The sequence below is a fragment of the Squalius cephalus genome (genome assembly GCF_949319135.1).
Source record: "Squalius cephalus genome assembly, chromosome: 23".
Classification (NCBI taxonomy): Eukaryota; Metazoa; Chordata; class Actinopteri; order Cypriniformes; family Leuciscidae; genus Squalius; species Squalius cephalus.
This window is the reverse complement of record NC_137144.1, coordinates 30,946,928-30,960,049: the sequence shown is the minus strand read 5'-3', so window position 1 is coordinate 30,960,049 and position 13,122 is coordinate 30,946,928. Positions and strand designations below refer to the sequence as shown.

The 13,122-nt window shown below is 38.0% G+C and overlaps 1 protein-coding gene across 1 annotated transcript in view; it reads right to left on the bottom strand.

Annotated features, from left to right (window-relative positions):
• Nucleotides 1-12,585: 12,585 nt before the first annotated feature.
• LOC307151539 (NACHT, LRR and PYD domains-containing protein 12-like) overlaps nt 12,586-13,122 on the bottom strand; it is a 51,118-nt gene continuing 50,581 nt past the window's right edge. Inside the window, exon 11 of the mRNA XM_079859640.1 lies at nt 12,586-12,953. Coding sequence (XP_079715766.1) covers nt 12,938-12,953 — 16 coding nt within the window. The 3' untranslated portion in view covers nt 12,586-12,937. The remainder of the gene's footprint in view (nt 12,954-13,122) is intronic.

Here is a 13,122-nt window from a genome sequence, read left to right as displayed (position 1 = left end):
ATGCTCTTGTATAAAATGGTGTAGAGTTAGTGGAGAAAAGGTCGATATAAATCAAACTACAAAAGTCGTTACTAATCCAAATTTCTGGCCAATGTAAGTATACATTGTTTTAAAACTGTCAGTTACAATATTAGTAGCTTCAAGAAAAATTGTACAACATTCAAGAGAGCTAAGACTTGTTATTGAACAGAAACCTAATTAATAACACTTATGTTACTAATTTAGCCATGAAATGCTGATTACAGTTGCACAAAGTTGCTTTTTAGTATTAAAAAACGACCATGGGTCACATGTGCAACTGTATTTAACATTTCATATCTAAATTAGTGATATTAGTGTTAGCAATGAGTTTTCGGTTTAATAAACACTGACAATCTGGGTCAACAACATTACCATATTGGTCCTAATATAAGATATATTATCCATCTACATTATCCTAACTATATTATATTATCCTTATATTCAGACCAATACAGTAATATTAAAACAAATTTATGCTGTACATATTTTTTGGATTCAGGATAATTGAGGGTTATTATGTTTTGCTTATGCCAGATGCCCAAGAAACCAGCAGTCGATAGGGATTCCATTTTCACAGTCCTGTGTTCATCGAAAGAGGCCATAGTCCAAAATGGCAACATAGCTACTCCTAATCAGAGCATCTGGACAGAGCTTAGTAAACAGCTAGACAACAAGATCACTGCAAAGGCACTATACACTTTTGTTAAATTAAACAGACACAACATCTGGAATGCTTTAGGGTTTACTCATGAAAGTGATCATGAAACAAGTGGAAGTAGTGATGACACTGATTTTGAGCCAGGGTCCCTTTCCTCCAGTCCAAAAGATTGCTGCACTTTTGATTTTGAAGTTCCATTTCAGAAATGGATTGAATTTATGCCTGAAACTGTAACATACAAAAACAAGTTCTCTAAAACAAAAAAAAGGGAATACACAGTTTTGAAGCCTGGTATCTGGACGCATGTGATAAATCATCACATTTGGCAAGAAGTGAAATGCCCCTGCACATTTGCTTTCAAAAGAGCCAAGGTCTATCCATCAGTCACAGACAAATATATTGTTATCAGAGGCAACTGTAAGGAGTGTCGTGGCCACATTCACATAAAATGTGACAAAAAGCCTGAAATAAACAGCACAATGATGTTCAGGTGTTCGCTGAAAAACACTGATGACTCCCTGCACACTGGCTGTTCCAAGCGTGCGATGTCTGGTAACTTGCGTGTGCAGATATCTAAAGAACTGTGTGAGGGAAGAAAGGAACCCCATGTATGGAGGGCATCAGAGGCATCAAAGCTGATGGATTTTGGAGATCCTGAGCCAAGTCATCTGCCAAATTTGGCCACCCTGCGCAAAGCAAAGCAAGAGAGAAATGATTTAGAATTAGGCGACAAGGATCCTATTCTATCATTGCAGATGTTAAAATACAGTGCACCTCACAGTGGTAGCATTAAAGACATTGGACTAGACAAGTTTTTCTGTCACTATTGGAGTCAAACACAAATGTATATGTACAAGACATTATCAAAGACATCTACTAACCCCACTGTGAGTTTTGATGCAACTGGCTCAGTGGTGAGGAAACTACAGAGACCAAATGGCAAGTCTGGCCATATATTCCTATATCAGTGTGTTGTGGCAGGGGGTGAGAGCTCAAGTGTCCCAGTGGTGCAAATGCTGTCAGAGAGACATGATATTAATGCCATAACACATTGGCTGACAGAATGGATACGCGCAGGTGCACCTACTCCAAAAGAGGTTGTTAGTGACTTTTCTCTGGCTTTGCTCGGAGCTTTGGTCAAGGCTTTTACTTCACATCCTGATCTTAAGACCTACATCAATGAGTGTTGTGGTGTCTTACTCGGTAGACAGTCAGCAAAAATCCCACCTTGTTTTGTGCGGGTTGATGTTGCACACTGCATCAAGATGATCTGCCGGTGGGACTGCTTGAAAAAAAAACCACATCGCATTAAAGATTTCTTTGTTAGGTCAATAGCTCAGCTTCTCATGTCACAATCCATGGACGATGCAAGAGAGCTACTAAGATGCATTACTATTGTGGCTTTCAGCGAAACAGAGGGCAGTGACAGCTCTGGAGCCCCCCTCATTTCAGAAAGGTGCAAGAAATACCTAAAAGCCCGAATTGCAGAAGAGTGTGTCATCATTCCAGATGTAGAGGGTGCGGACCTGGAGGAACTGGATCCATGTGACCAAACACAGACAGACCTGCAGCAGTGGGTAACAGATATATGTGAGGAGAGCAGGTCACTTGCCACATCTAATGGTGATCATGACAATATGCACTTCCTCCCTGAGATTATTCCACATATAATCTGGCTTGCAAATTACTTACCTCTCTGGACAGGGGTAATGATCCCTCACTTCCAGAGCTCCAAAATCACCGCAAGTTCAGCCAATGTCGAAGCCGAGTTTAAAAACATCAAACGCGGCCTTTTCAAGCATGAACACTTGCCTATTCGAGTGGATCGATTCATTGCTCGACATCTGTCCTTCATTGAAGGCAACATGCGTATTTTTTCTGCAAAACAAAAGAGTGTAGAAAAAGGTGAAGAGGATAAGGCTGTTGCGACAGTTATCGACACAGGAGTCAATCCACTACCAACCACAACCTCCAGTGTAGATGGAAGGCCAGAAATGGATGCTTCCTGCTCTGGGAAGTTTGACACTGTCACAAACATCCATCCAACAGATGAAGAAGCTGTTGAAAACTGGAGAGGATTAGCAGTTCCACCCAAAAAGAGGAAGAGGAGTTCATACCTCTCTCCTTGTCCTGAATGGCTCCATGCAGATCCATCTGTGAGAGGGAAAAGACTCAAAGTGGACCTGTTGAAAAATGGAAACAATCAACAGCCTGTTAAACTCAGGAAATCAAGAATCTCTCTGCTGAACACATGTGCATTTGATGCTTTTTGTCAATGCTTATGTTGTGCTTACTGTGATAGTGTCACTTTTGAAAATATAGTTTGCAATGAGGATTCCAACAACCTCCTCCAGCTAGTGAAATCCATCACCACAAAGGGTCTGAATGCACAGGCCTACATGCAGAGGGCAGAACTGCTAAGCGAAATATTCAAAGCTGTCCGACTGAAGTCTGGTGCCCTCCAAATCGATGCACAATGCCACATCTCCACTATCATTGAAAAGTCAATGACAAAACGCACTTGTGTTTCATTATCAAAACAGTGCTCTTCACAGTATTGTGGTCTCAGCAAACAAGTTACAAGGGAAATTGCATTTGTTTGTACTTCTGTTGCTGTACTGCAGGCTTCTGGCATGGCTCATCTTCAGACCGCAGTGGAAGAAGGCCTTGACCTTCCGGAGTCCCCCTGCCTCAGGCCGATCCAAAGTCCGTCACAGTGTCCCTCTGCAATCAAGCCAGATACCTCAGAAAAAGTGCTCTGTGCAGGGAAAGTTTCTCACAGTTACAGTCTGGGAGAACTTATGTGGATTGACACTGACCTGGGAAGCAACTCCACAGAATTTCCTTTGAGTGAATTTCCCTCCGATCTGATGCTCCAGGGAAAGAGATATACTTTACGGGCAGTCATTGCTTTTAGAGGAGGCTTAACCCAGGATGCTCTTGGACATTATGTGGCCTATTGCAGGAGGTCTCCATGTGTCTGGGAGATGTATGACGACCTGAGAAGTGGAGTGACAGGAGCGTCAGATAAAAACAAAATATGCCCACATGCTGTATTATACACAAAAGACTGATTGCACTATTTATATTTAATTTCACAAGTTAAATTATTTTTGTTGGACTTTTTGTATGCCACACACCCTGGTTTTCTTACTCTTAGGAGAAGTAGTGTGCTATTTTATGGAAGTTTGCACTCAAGTCTATTATTTTGTGTGGTATCTTTGGTTTGAAGACAGATTGTAACTTGTCAGTATTAAGTGTTTTTAAGTTTAAGTTTTTAAAGGTTTTTTTTTGTTAATGGATGTTCGATAGTACATAATTAAATTTCAAAAGTTAAATCATTTTGATTTAATTGAGTCATGAGTTTCCACATACATAATAATAATAATAATAATAGTAGTAGTAGTAATTAAATGATATATACACACAGACACATAGATACACACACAGTAGCCTACTAGTCAGAAGATTTAAAAAATATATTTTTTAATGTTTCTCAAAGTTGAATTTTCCCTTATGCTCACTAAGGCAATATTTATTTTATCAAAAATACAGTAATATTGTGAAATATTATTCCAATGTAATACTGCAGTTTTATATGTGAATATATAGTAAAGTAATTTATTCTTGTAATCAAAGCTGAATTTTAGCATCATTAGTTCAGTGTCACATGATCCTTCAGAAAACATTCTAATATAGCTACTGATGTTATGAATTTGATGCTCAAGAAACATCAATGTTGAAAACAGTTGTGCTGCTTGTTCTTTTCTTCTTCTGAAAACCAATATAAACAGCAATTCAAAGATTTTGGATAAGTAATATGAAAAATAATACTTTTATTTAGCAAGGACATAATAATAAAAAAAAGGATGATCAACATTGATCAAAATTAAGAGCCTTTCTTAACTGAGCACCAATAATTATTGAGCATACAATCAACATTTTACTATAATTTCTAAAGTATCATGTGAAATTGAAAACTGGAGTAGGTCTAATGATACAGAAAATTCAGCTTTTACATCACAGGAATAAATGACATTGTAATTATATTAAAACCGAAAATAGCTACTTTAAATTGTAATAATATTTCACAATATCAGTGTATGTTTCATCCAAAAAAAAAAAAAAAAAATAGCCTTAGTGAGCTTAAGAGACACAAAAAAAGAAGAATCCAAACTGTTCACCCCAGCCTACTGTAGCCTATAGACCTTTACACACGAGTATAAACGCAGCAAACAGATTATGGTGCATGTATTTGTGACAATTTTCATATGTTATTAACAAAACACAACATATAGTAAGTAAAAACACTTACCTTGAAGTTTGTGTTGCATCCACATCCTGTGATCCGCAGTGTTCGTTAAAAGTTGAAAACGCACAGGACAACATATAACCTAAGTGAATATTATGATTTGGCTTGCCGATTCTTTAGGTCTTACCTTGTTACTTTAACTAGTCTACTGTTAAAAAAGTGGGCTGGTGCACCGTCTAGAATTCTCTCTCATTCAGTGTCTCTCCCATTCAGTTAGTTGTGCACAAACGGAGCACAAACGAACGAGACTATTTTGGGTTGGTGACGTCATCAACAATAATTTAATGTCTAATATTTTAAAAACCAACGCAGCACAAACGAAACTTTTACCGGCACAAACCAGCACAAACGAAGCACAAACGAACGAGACTAGTTTGGGTAAATTTGGAGCATGTGGGGGGCTGAGTGACCTCAGAATGACCTAAAAATATTATTTTAATATCTAAAAAACCGAAACAGCACAAACGAAACTTTTTACAGCACAAACCAGCACAAACGGAGCACAAACGAACGAGCCTATTTTGGGTAAATTTGGAGCATGTGGGGGGGCTGGTGACGTCATCAACAATAATTTAATGTCTAATATTTTAAAACCCAACGCAGCACAAACGAAACTTTTACCGGCACAAACCAGCACAAACGAAGCACAAACGAACGAGCCTATTTTGGGTGAATTTGGAGCATGTGGGGGGCTGAGTGACCTCAGAATGACCACACAATATTATTTTAAATATCTAAAAAACTGAAGCAGCTCAAACGAAACTTTTTTCAGCACAAACCAGCACAAACGGAGCACAAACGATTGCATCTATTTTGGGTGAATTTGGAGCATGTGGGGGGGCTGGTGACGTCATCGCCTATAATTCAATTTCTGATATTTTAAAACCCAACGCAGCACAAACGAAACTTTTACGGCACAAACCAGCACAAACGAAGCACAAACGAACGAGACTATTTTGGGTGAATTTGGAGCATGTGGGGGGCTGAGTGACCTCAGAATGACCTAAAAATAATCTTTTAATATCTAAAAAACCGAAACAGCACAAACGAATTTTTTTACAGCACAAACCAGCACAAACGGAGCACAAACGATTGAGCATAGTTTGACGACGTTTTGCGTTGGGTGGGGGGCCAACTTCACGCAGGTGCTCAAATGTGTTTTTTACATCAAGTGATCAAAGTGCTTGTAGCTGCTGCGATCAGTGTTTTCTCGATACAGTGTTTTCTCGTGTGGCTTGCGCACACACCGCACTGTCTTCACTCGGACGAGCGCTTCAATCCTTTGCAGATACTCTCTATTCGTTCTGGTGAAATCACAAAACATAATGCACGCAAACGTGTGATGAACATAATCGTTTTTGATGAAAAAAAAAAACCTATACAAGTGCGGATTAGAACCCAGAACCTCTGACATACTTGCTGAAAGTTCTACCACTGGACCATTAAGGTACACGTTGGTCAAATAGGCGGATCTATGCATGTATTCACACGAAAATTCTCGAGCTGACTTGATGTAAAGCCACTCGTTGCACAGTTGATTTTTTTCCCTATGAAATAAATAGTAAAAAGTCATAGCAGAGACTATGTGCATGATTATGCTGTATTATTCTACTTGTTAAAAACGTATTGCAGCGAGATTATGCGTGCAATAGAACTAGAACAGCTACGTCTGTGTGACTGTTATTCATGAGCAATTGAGCATCCACATCAAAGAGCAAGGCCTCGCATCTCAAGTTCGCACAGGGCCTCGCACCCCACCTGCGACGGCACTGACCACCCCACCAATTTCTCCACCTGTAATTTCTGTAATCTCCCAAGGTTTTTTTTTCTCCATTAGATCACCTGATGGAGTTTGTCGGTTCCTTGCCACTGTTGCCTTTGGCTTGCTCAGTTGGGGATATTTGGGGATATTTCATTTAATTAATCAATCAACAACACTATTGATCAGCATTACCAAACGTGGACATTTTCCACTAGAAACAAACATTGATGTATTATTTTAATTTAATACTGTGAAGCTGCTTTGATACAATCTGTATTGTGAAAAGTGCTATATAAATAAACTTGACTTGACTTGACTTGACTTGTAATTGGACTCATCCCCCCTTGTGATGAGCCCCACTACCGTGGTATCATCAGCAAATTGACAAAGGTGTTGCTCTGATGAGCAGGGGTGTAGTCGTGGGTGTAGAGGGTATAGAGCAGGAGACTCAGCACACAGCCCTGCGGGGAGCCAGTGCTGAGGCTGAGGGCAGTAGATGTATGGGGGCCCATTCTTACCCGCTGAGTGCGGTCTGACAGAAAGTCCTTAATCCAGAGGCAGGTGGAGTGTGGTATTCCAATGTTGGACAGTTTGGACACAAGTCTGTAGGGGAGGATGGTATTAAAAGCAAAGCTAAAGTCTATGAAGAGTAACCGGGCATAGCTCCGCTGCTGCTCCAGGTGGGACAGTGCAGCATGGAGGGCTATAGCCACGGCATCGTCAGTCGATCTGTTCGCCCTGTAAGCAAACTGGTGTGGGTCAAAGGTGGGAGGATAAAATTACATGATGTGACTACGGACCAGTTTCTCAAAGCACTTCATCATGAGTCAGCAGTGAGCGACCGCTTAAGGGTAAAATAGATCACACTGCATCCTTCAGAACTGGCAAGTTTGTGGCCATGAGCTCGAGACATTCGGCTGACATGCAGTTTCAAAGGAACGAATAATTGAAAGTATGTGATACCCAGAATAAGCTGTAAATAAATATCTAAATTAATATTTTCGAATAAGAAACACTGTCTAAATTTAATAATCATTTGCAATTGGAGTCAGATTAAGCATAGAGCTAAAGTAAAATCGAAACTAAATTCTACAAATTAAGTGAGCGCTGAAAAGACATACACGCATTATACCTTCGCCCACACCGTTGGATTCCGCATTTGGACCGACAGGTGGTCCTTACACCTGATATGTACACCTGGTATGACACGCAAAATAATATAGAATTCATAGACAATTGGAAAAGTTTTTGGGGCAAACATGACCTGTTGAAAAGAGATGGTATTCATCTCTTTCTCTTCTCTCTAGTAATATGTCACATAGTCTTAGAGATAAAAAATGACAAATTGGGCACCAGGTCAGGACCGTCTGCTAGCGGCCTCGCGTCACCAAGGTCAGATAAATCCCATCACATAGAGCCTCTTTCACCTAGATATCATCATGTAGAGACTGTCTGTTCCCCGCACTTGTAAATACAAAAAACGTTTAAACCCATCTAAGGTTAAAATTTTTATTGATGTTCAACAAATAAAAAACAGATATAATACAGATGAACAAATGATAAAGCTTGGGTTGCTGAATATTCGATCGCTCACTTCAAAAGCACTCGTTGTTAATGATATGATTTCAGATAATAACCTAGATGTGCTGTGTTTGACAGAAACCTGGCTAAAACCAAATGATTACATTACTTTAAATGAGTCCACCCCGCAAGATTACTGTTATAAACATGAGCCTTGCTACTTTGTAACGTGTCAAGCACCACCTTCCCAGTGACAGTCCTCTGACTTTCAGGGCCTCAGTGTGAGTGTATTGGGCAATCGGGGAGCTGTCCATATCTCCCATAGATGGATCATCATTTACTACAGTTATTAATAGCAGTCTGTCCTCGGGAGTGGTTCCTGTTAATTTTAAACATGCCGTTGTGCAGCCCTTGTTGAAAAAACCTGGGCTGGATCCTACTGTTTTGGCTAATTTTAGGCCTATTTCCAAATTGCCTTTCCTTTCTAAAATTTTGGAAAAGATTGTCTATTCCCAGCTCATGGACTTTATAAATGAACATAATATTATTGAGATTTTCCAATCCGGTTTTAAAACATTACATAGCACCGAATCAGCACTTTTAAGGGATGGGGTGCCACAGGGCTCTGTGCTTGGCCCTCTTTTATTTTCCATTGCTAGCGTGTTTATATGACATTAAGGCCTGGATGTCTCTTTTTTAATTTTAATGAAAAAAAGACAGAAGTCATGGTCTTTAGTGGTAGTGGCACTTCTGTGACCCCGTTGGTTGATCTGGGTTCCTTAGCACAGTATCACAAGCAAATCATTACTAATCTGGGGGTAAAGGTGGACACTGACCTTAAGTTTGACAATCAGATTAAAGCCGTAGTGAAGTCCAGCTTTTTCCAGTTAAGGCAGCTGGCAAAAATTAAACCAGTCCTTCAGAGACAGCACTTTGAGACAGTAATTCACGCCTATGTGACCACTCGGCTGGACTACTGCAATGCACTTTATTTGGGGGTTAATGGGTCCTCCATTGCCCGTCTGCAACTGGTTCAAAATGCTGCTGCTCGTCTTTTAACTGGCACAAGAAAGTATGAGCACATTTCACCTATTTTAGCTTCACTCCACTGGCTGCCTGTTCATTTTAGGATTCAATTTAAACTCCTCTTATTTGCTTTTAAAGCCTTGAATGGCCTTGCCCCACCGTACCTCGCCGAGTTGCTGCACCCCTACATCAAAGAGTATAGAAGCCCAAGAGGCGAAACTCTGTTGTGTTATGGGTAACAGTCTGTAGATGGCGCTGCGGAGGCGAATCCGCCATTATGGACTGAAAGCTGCTGGAATCGTTAGCGCCAGTCAATGGCAAAATCCATTTTAGTATGTGTTAGTAGTTCATGTGTGCACTGCTAGATTGCACATCTTTTTTGTACCTTTCCGCCTGTAATAGGACATTCATAGTTTTTTTTTTCTTGCCATTGAAACGTTCACTGTGTAAAATATTAACTGTCTTTAGAAATGTTCATTTATAAAAAAAAAATTCCAAATCATATGGTGATGTTTACTAATTTCAAAATCAACATTTGAATAAATATCTTATTACTTATATCTAATTACTGTGTATCTGCCTATAGACAAGCGAACATATATTATTTCATGAATTTCTGTTAGTCATATAACAAGGAAAATGCATAATAGAACATAAATATTGATAGATTAAAGTTTTGCAGTAATTTTATAATTGTATCTTTGCAAAAAGTGGTAGGCTAATGAAGCCGATTCGGTGGGGATACCCTTACTAAAAAGTACTAAGGAATCTTATAGTATTTTGGGACAAAATAAATGTTTTTTATTATTATTGTTTTCATATTTATAGTATTTTGGGACAAAATATTATAGTAATCTTATAGGAATACTATAGTAATTTGGGACATACTACATAAGTACGATAAGACTACTATAGCAGCTTAAAAATATTATAGAGAGGCTATACAGAACATCACAGAAGTATGTTATGTTCTGTAATACCTCTATAATATCCTAGAGCCGCTATAGTATTTCTATAGTAGTCTTATAGTACTTCTATAGTAATATTTTGTCCCAAAATACTATTTTCCTAACCAACACATATACGTATATTTTCTGTCATTTAACGTCATTTAACGTCGGTCATCCTCATTAATGTATTTTAAATTGTTTTCATATTTAGATATGACGACCAGAAAAAAATAAGCTATGTTAAGTTTTTGTTATTTTAAGTTTTTCAGTGCCATTGACTCCCTTTATTTTTCGGCGTTTTCCTTCAGTTTTCAGTCCATAATGGCGGCCGCGCCGTCAAGTCATGGGGGCAACTGTTGCTATGGGGCGTTCTATTGAGTTTCGCCTCTTGGGCTTCTATACTCTTTGCCTACATTCCCAGCCGCTCTCTCAGGTCAGCTGACCAGCTGCTCCTGACAGTGCCTAGAGCTAGGCTAAAACTCAGAGGAGAAAGAGCTTTTGCTGTTGCAGCTCCAAAACTATGGAATGTATTGCCACTACACATCAGACAAGCCTCCTCACTGTTTCATTTTAAATCTCTGCTTAAAACCCTTAAATGTGTTGTGTGGGCAGTGCATTTTATTTATTTATTTGATTTGACTTATATCATTTTATGTTGTTTGTTTTATGCTATTACTTTTATCTTATTGTGTTTATCTTTTTATCTTATTGTGTCTTTTATTGTTGTGGTGTACAGCACTTTGGAAACCTTGTGTTTGTTTAAATTGTGCTATATAAATAAAGCGGATTGGATTGGATCTCGAACACGAAATGATTAAAAGAGAACAATAGCTTACTGTTCGTAACCCCGGTTCTCTTAAACATCAATTACACCAAGTTTGGTCCACTTGCTGCATGAGAAGTGAATATGCTCACTGAGGAAAGGTAGCGTATACAGGTGCTTTATGCACTTTGGAAAGGGGCGGGTCCCTTTTCTGGCAATGGGTACGCCTTCCTTTCTGTCATGCCAGACTTGGTGTAATTGGATGCTTCTGCAGGGGTCAGGTGCGAATGCCCATAGGTTGATCTCTCCACTTGATGTTTTAGAGAGCTGGGGTTACAATTAATAACCTATTGTTTTAAAGTATTATATTTATATTAGAGCTGTGACATTAAAAAAAATAACGCAGATTAATCCATTCCGTATTGACCTTTGAACCTGGAGCTGTTCTATCCACCATTCGACTGTAAAATGAAGGAGGGAGACGAGAACGCGCTGGCGCTGCCTGGATCATTGATTAGAACATTTACATATAAAAAACAGCCGGCATTTCAACGTTGATTCACCGGTGAACGTAAGGGACCAAGGTCGAATCAATGTTGGATTATGTTTCGATAGTGCAAAACGAATCAACGTTGAAATCGTGACGTTGTTTCACTGTTGATGTCGTTACGTTGTTTCATTGTTGATTTCGTGACGATGTTTCACCGTCTCTTCTTTCAATATGGGTGAATAAAGATTGTATGTCGACGTTGAACCAATGTTGAATTATGCTTCGGTTTTGCAAATTGAATCAACGTTGATATCGTGACGTTGTTTCACCGTCTTCATCATGGGATAATGAGTCATGAAAATGCTGACTGAATTTGTCATTAACTGTCCACTAAAATATTGTTAACTGTCAAATTACTTGCAGCAATGGCTTAATTAAACACATTTAATAAAAATATAACACATGCTCAAGATTGTAAAACAAGTTTTATTCTGAAAAAACAAAAGTCTAAAAATAGCGTACTTTCTAAAACAGATGAAAAACATCTCAAACTTTAAATTGCAGCATTTTCGAAGTAGGCTAATGTTAAAAACCTGTAAAGCAAGTGTAAATAATGTTTATAATTTAATGTTTAATATTAAATGTATAATTTAATAATGTTCAATAATTTAATAATGTTCAATTGTATTGTATTGATTATTTGCTAGGCACAATTATTTCAATGCTCACCATTTAAACATTATTTCAATAACATGTTCAACACAATTATTTTTAATTGATTGACAGCCCTAATTTATATGCGATTAAAATGCGATTAATTTCGATTAATTAATTACAAAGCCTCTAATTAATTAGATAAATTTTTTTAATCGAGTCCCGGCCCTAATTTATATATATAATACTTTATATATATTTAATCAACAAATTGTATATAACCACATTATAAAATCAGCTGAAAAATATGCAAGAAAAATAATCTCTTCCTGTCTTTGTTGCATTATTTTCCGCTATATAAATAAAGGTGACTTTACTTGACAGTCTGTTCTGTGAAAAGCACCATAAATCAAAAATCTATTTTAATTAATTGCATTTTCATGTATCATGTATAATGTATTTTCACAGGCAAACATTTGTACATCTGAGAAATATTTTAAAATGTGAACTTTATCCAACTGATGTTGATTTCTTTTGAGTTAATTGTTAATTGAGTTAATTTTTAAAAGTTAATTGTAATTGTTAAGACTAAGTATACTAAGGTATTTAACACAAATTCTGAGATTACATCTTAAAACAAAACCAAAATTTTCAAAAGTTCACACATGCAGATCATACGAGCACACGCATATCATTGATTATAAGTTTTCCAAACTGAATCTCCAGATCTTCAGTCAGACACTCTGACAGTCTCTTCAGGACATTAGGAATCAAAGTTGATTAGGATTTCTTCAGCCTGTGAGAGATAGTAAAAAAAAAAAACAAGGAAAAAAGTCTTTGTTCACCAAACAATTAATTATTATTTATTTTAAAAACTGTTAAATAATCTGAGCTTTAAACACACAAGCACTGCAAGCAAAAATTAGAAAGCTAAATCGCAAATGCTTAATTTATATTTTAAATGC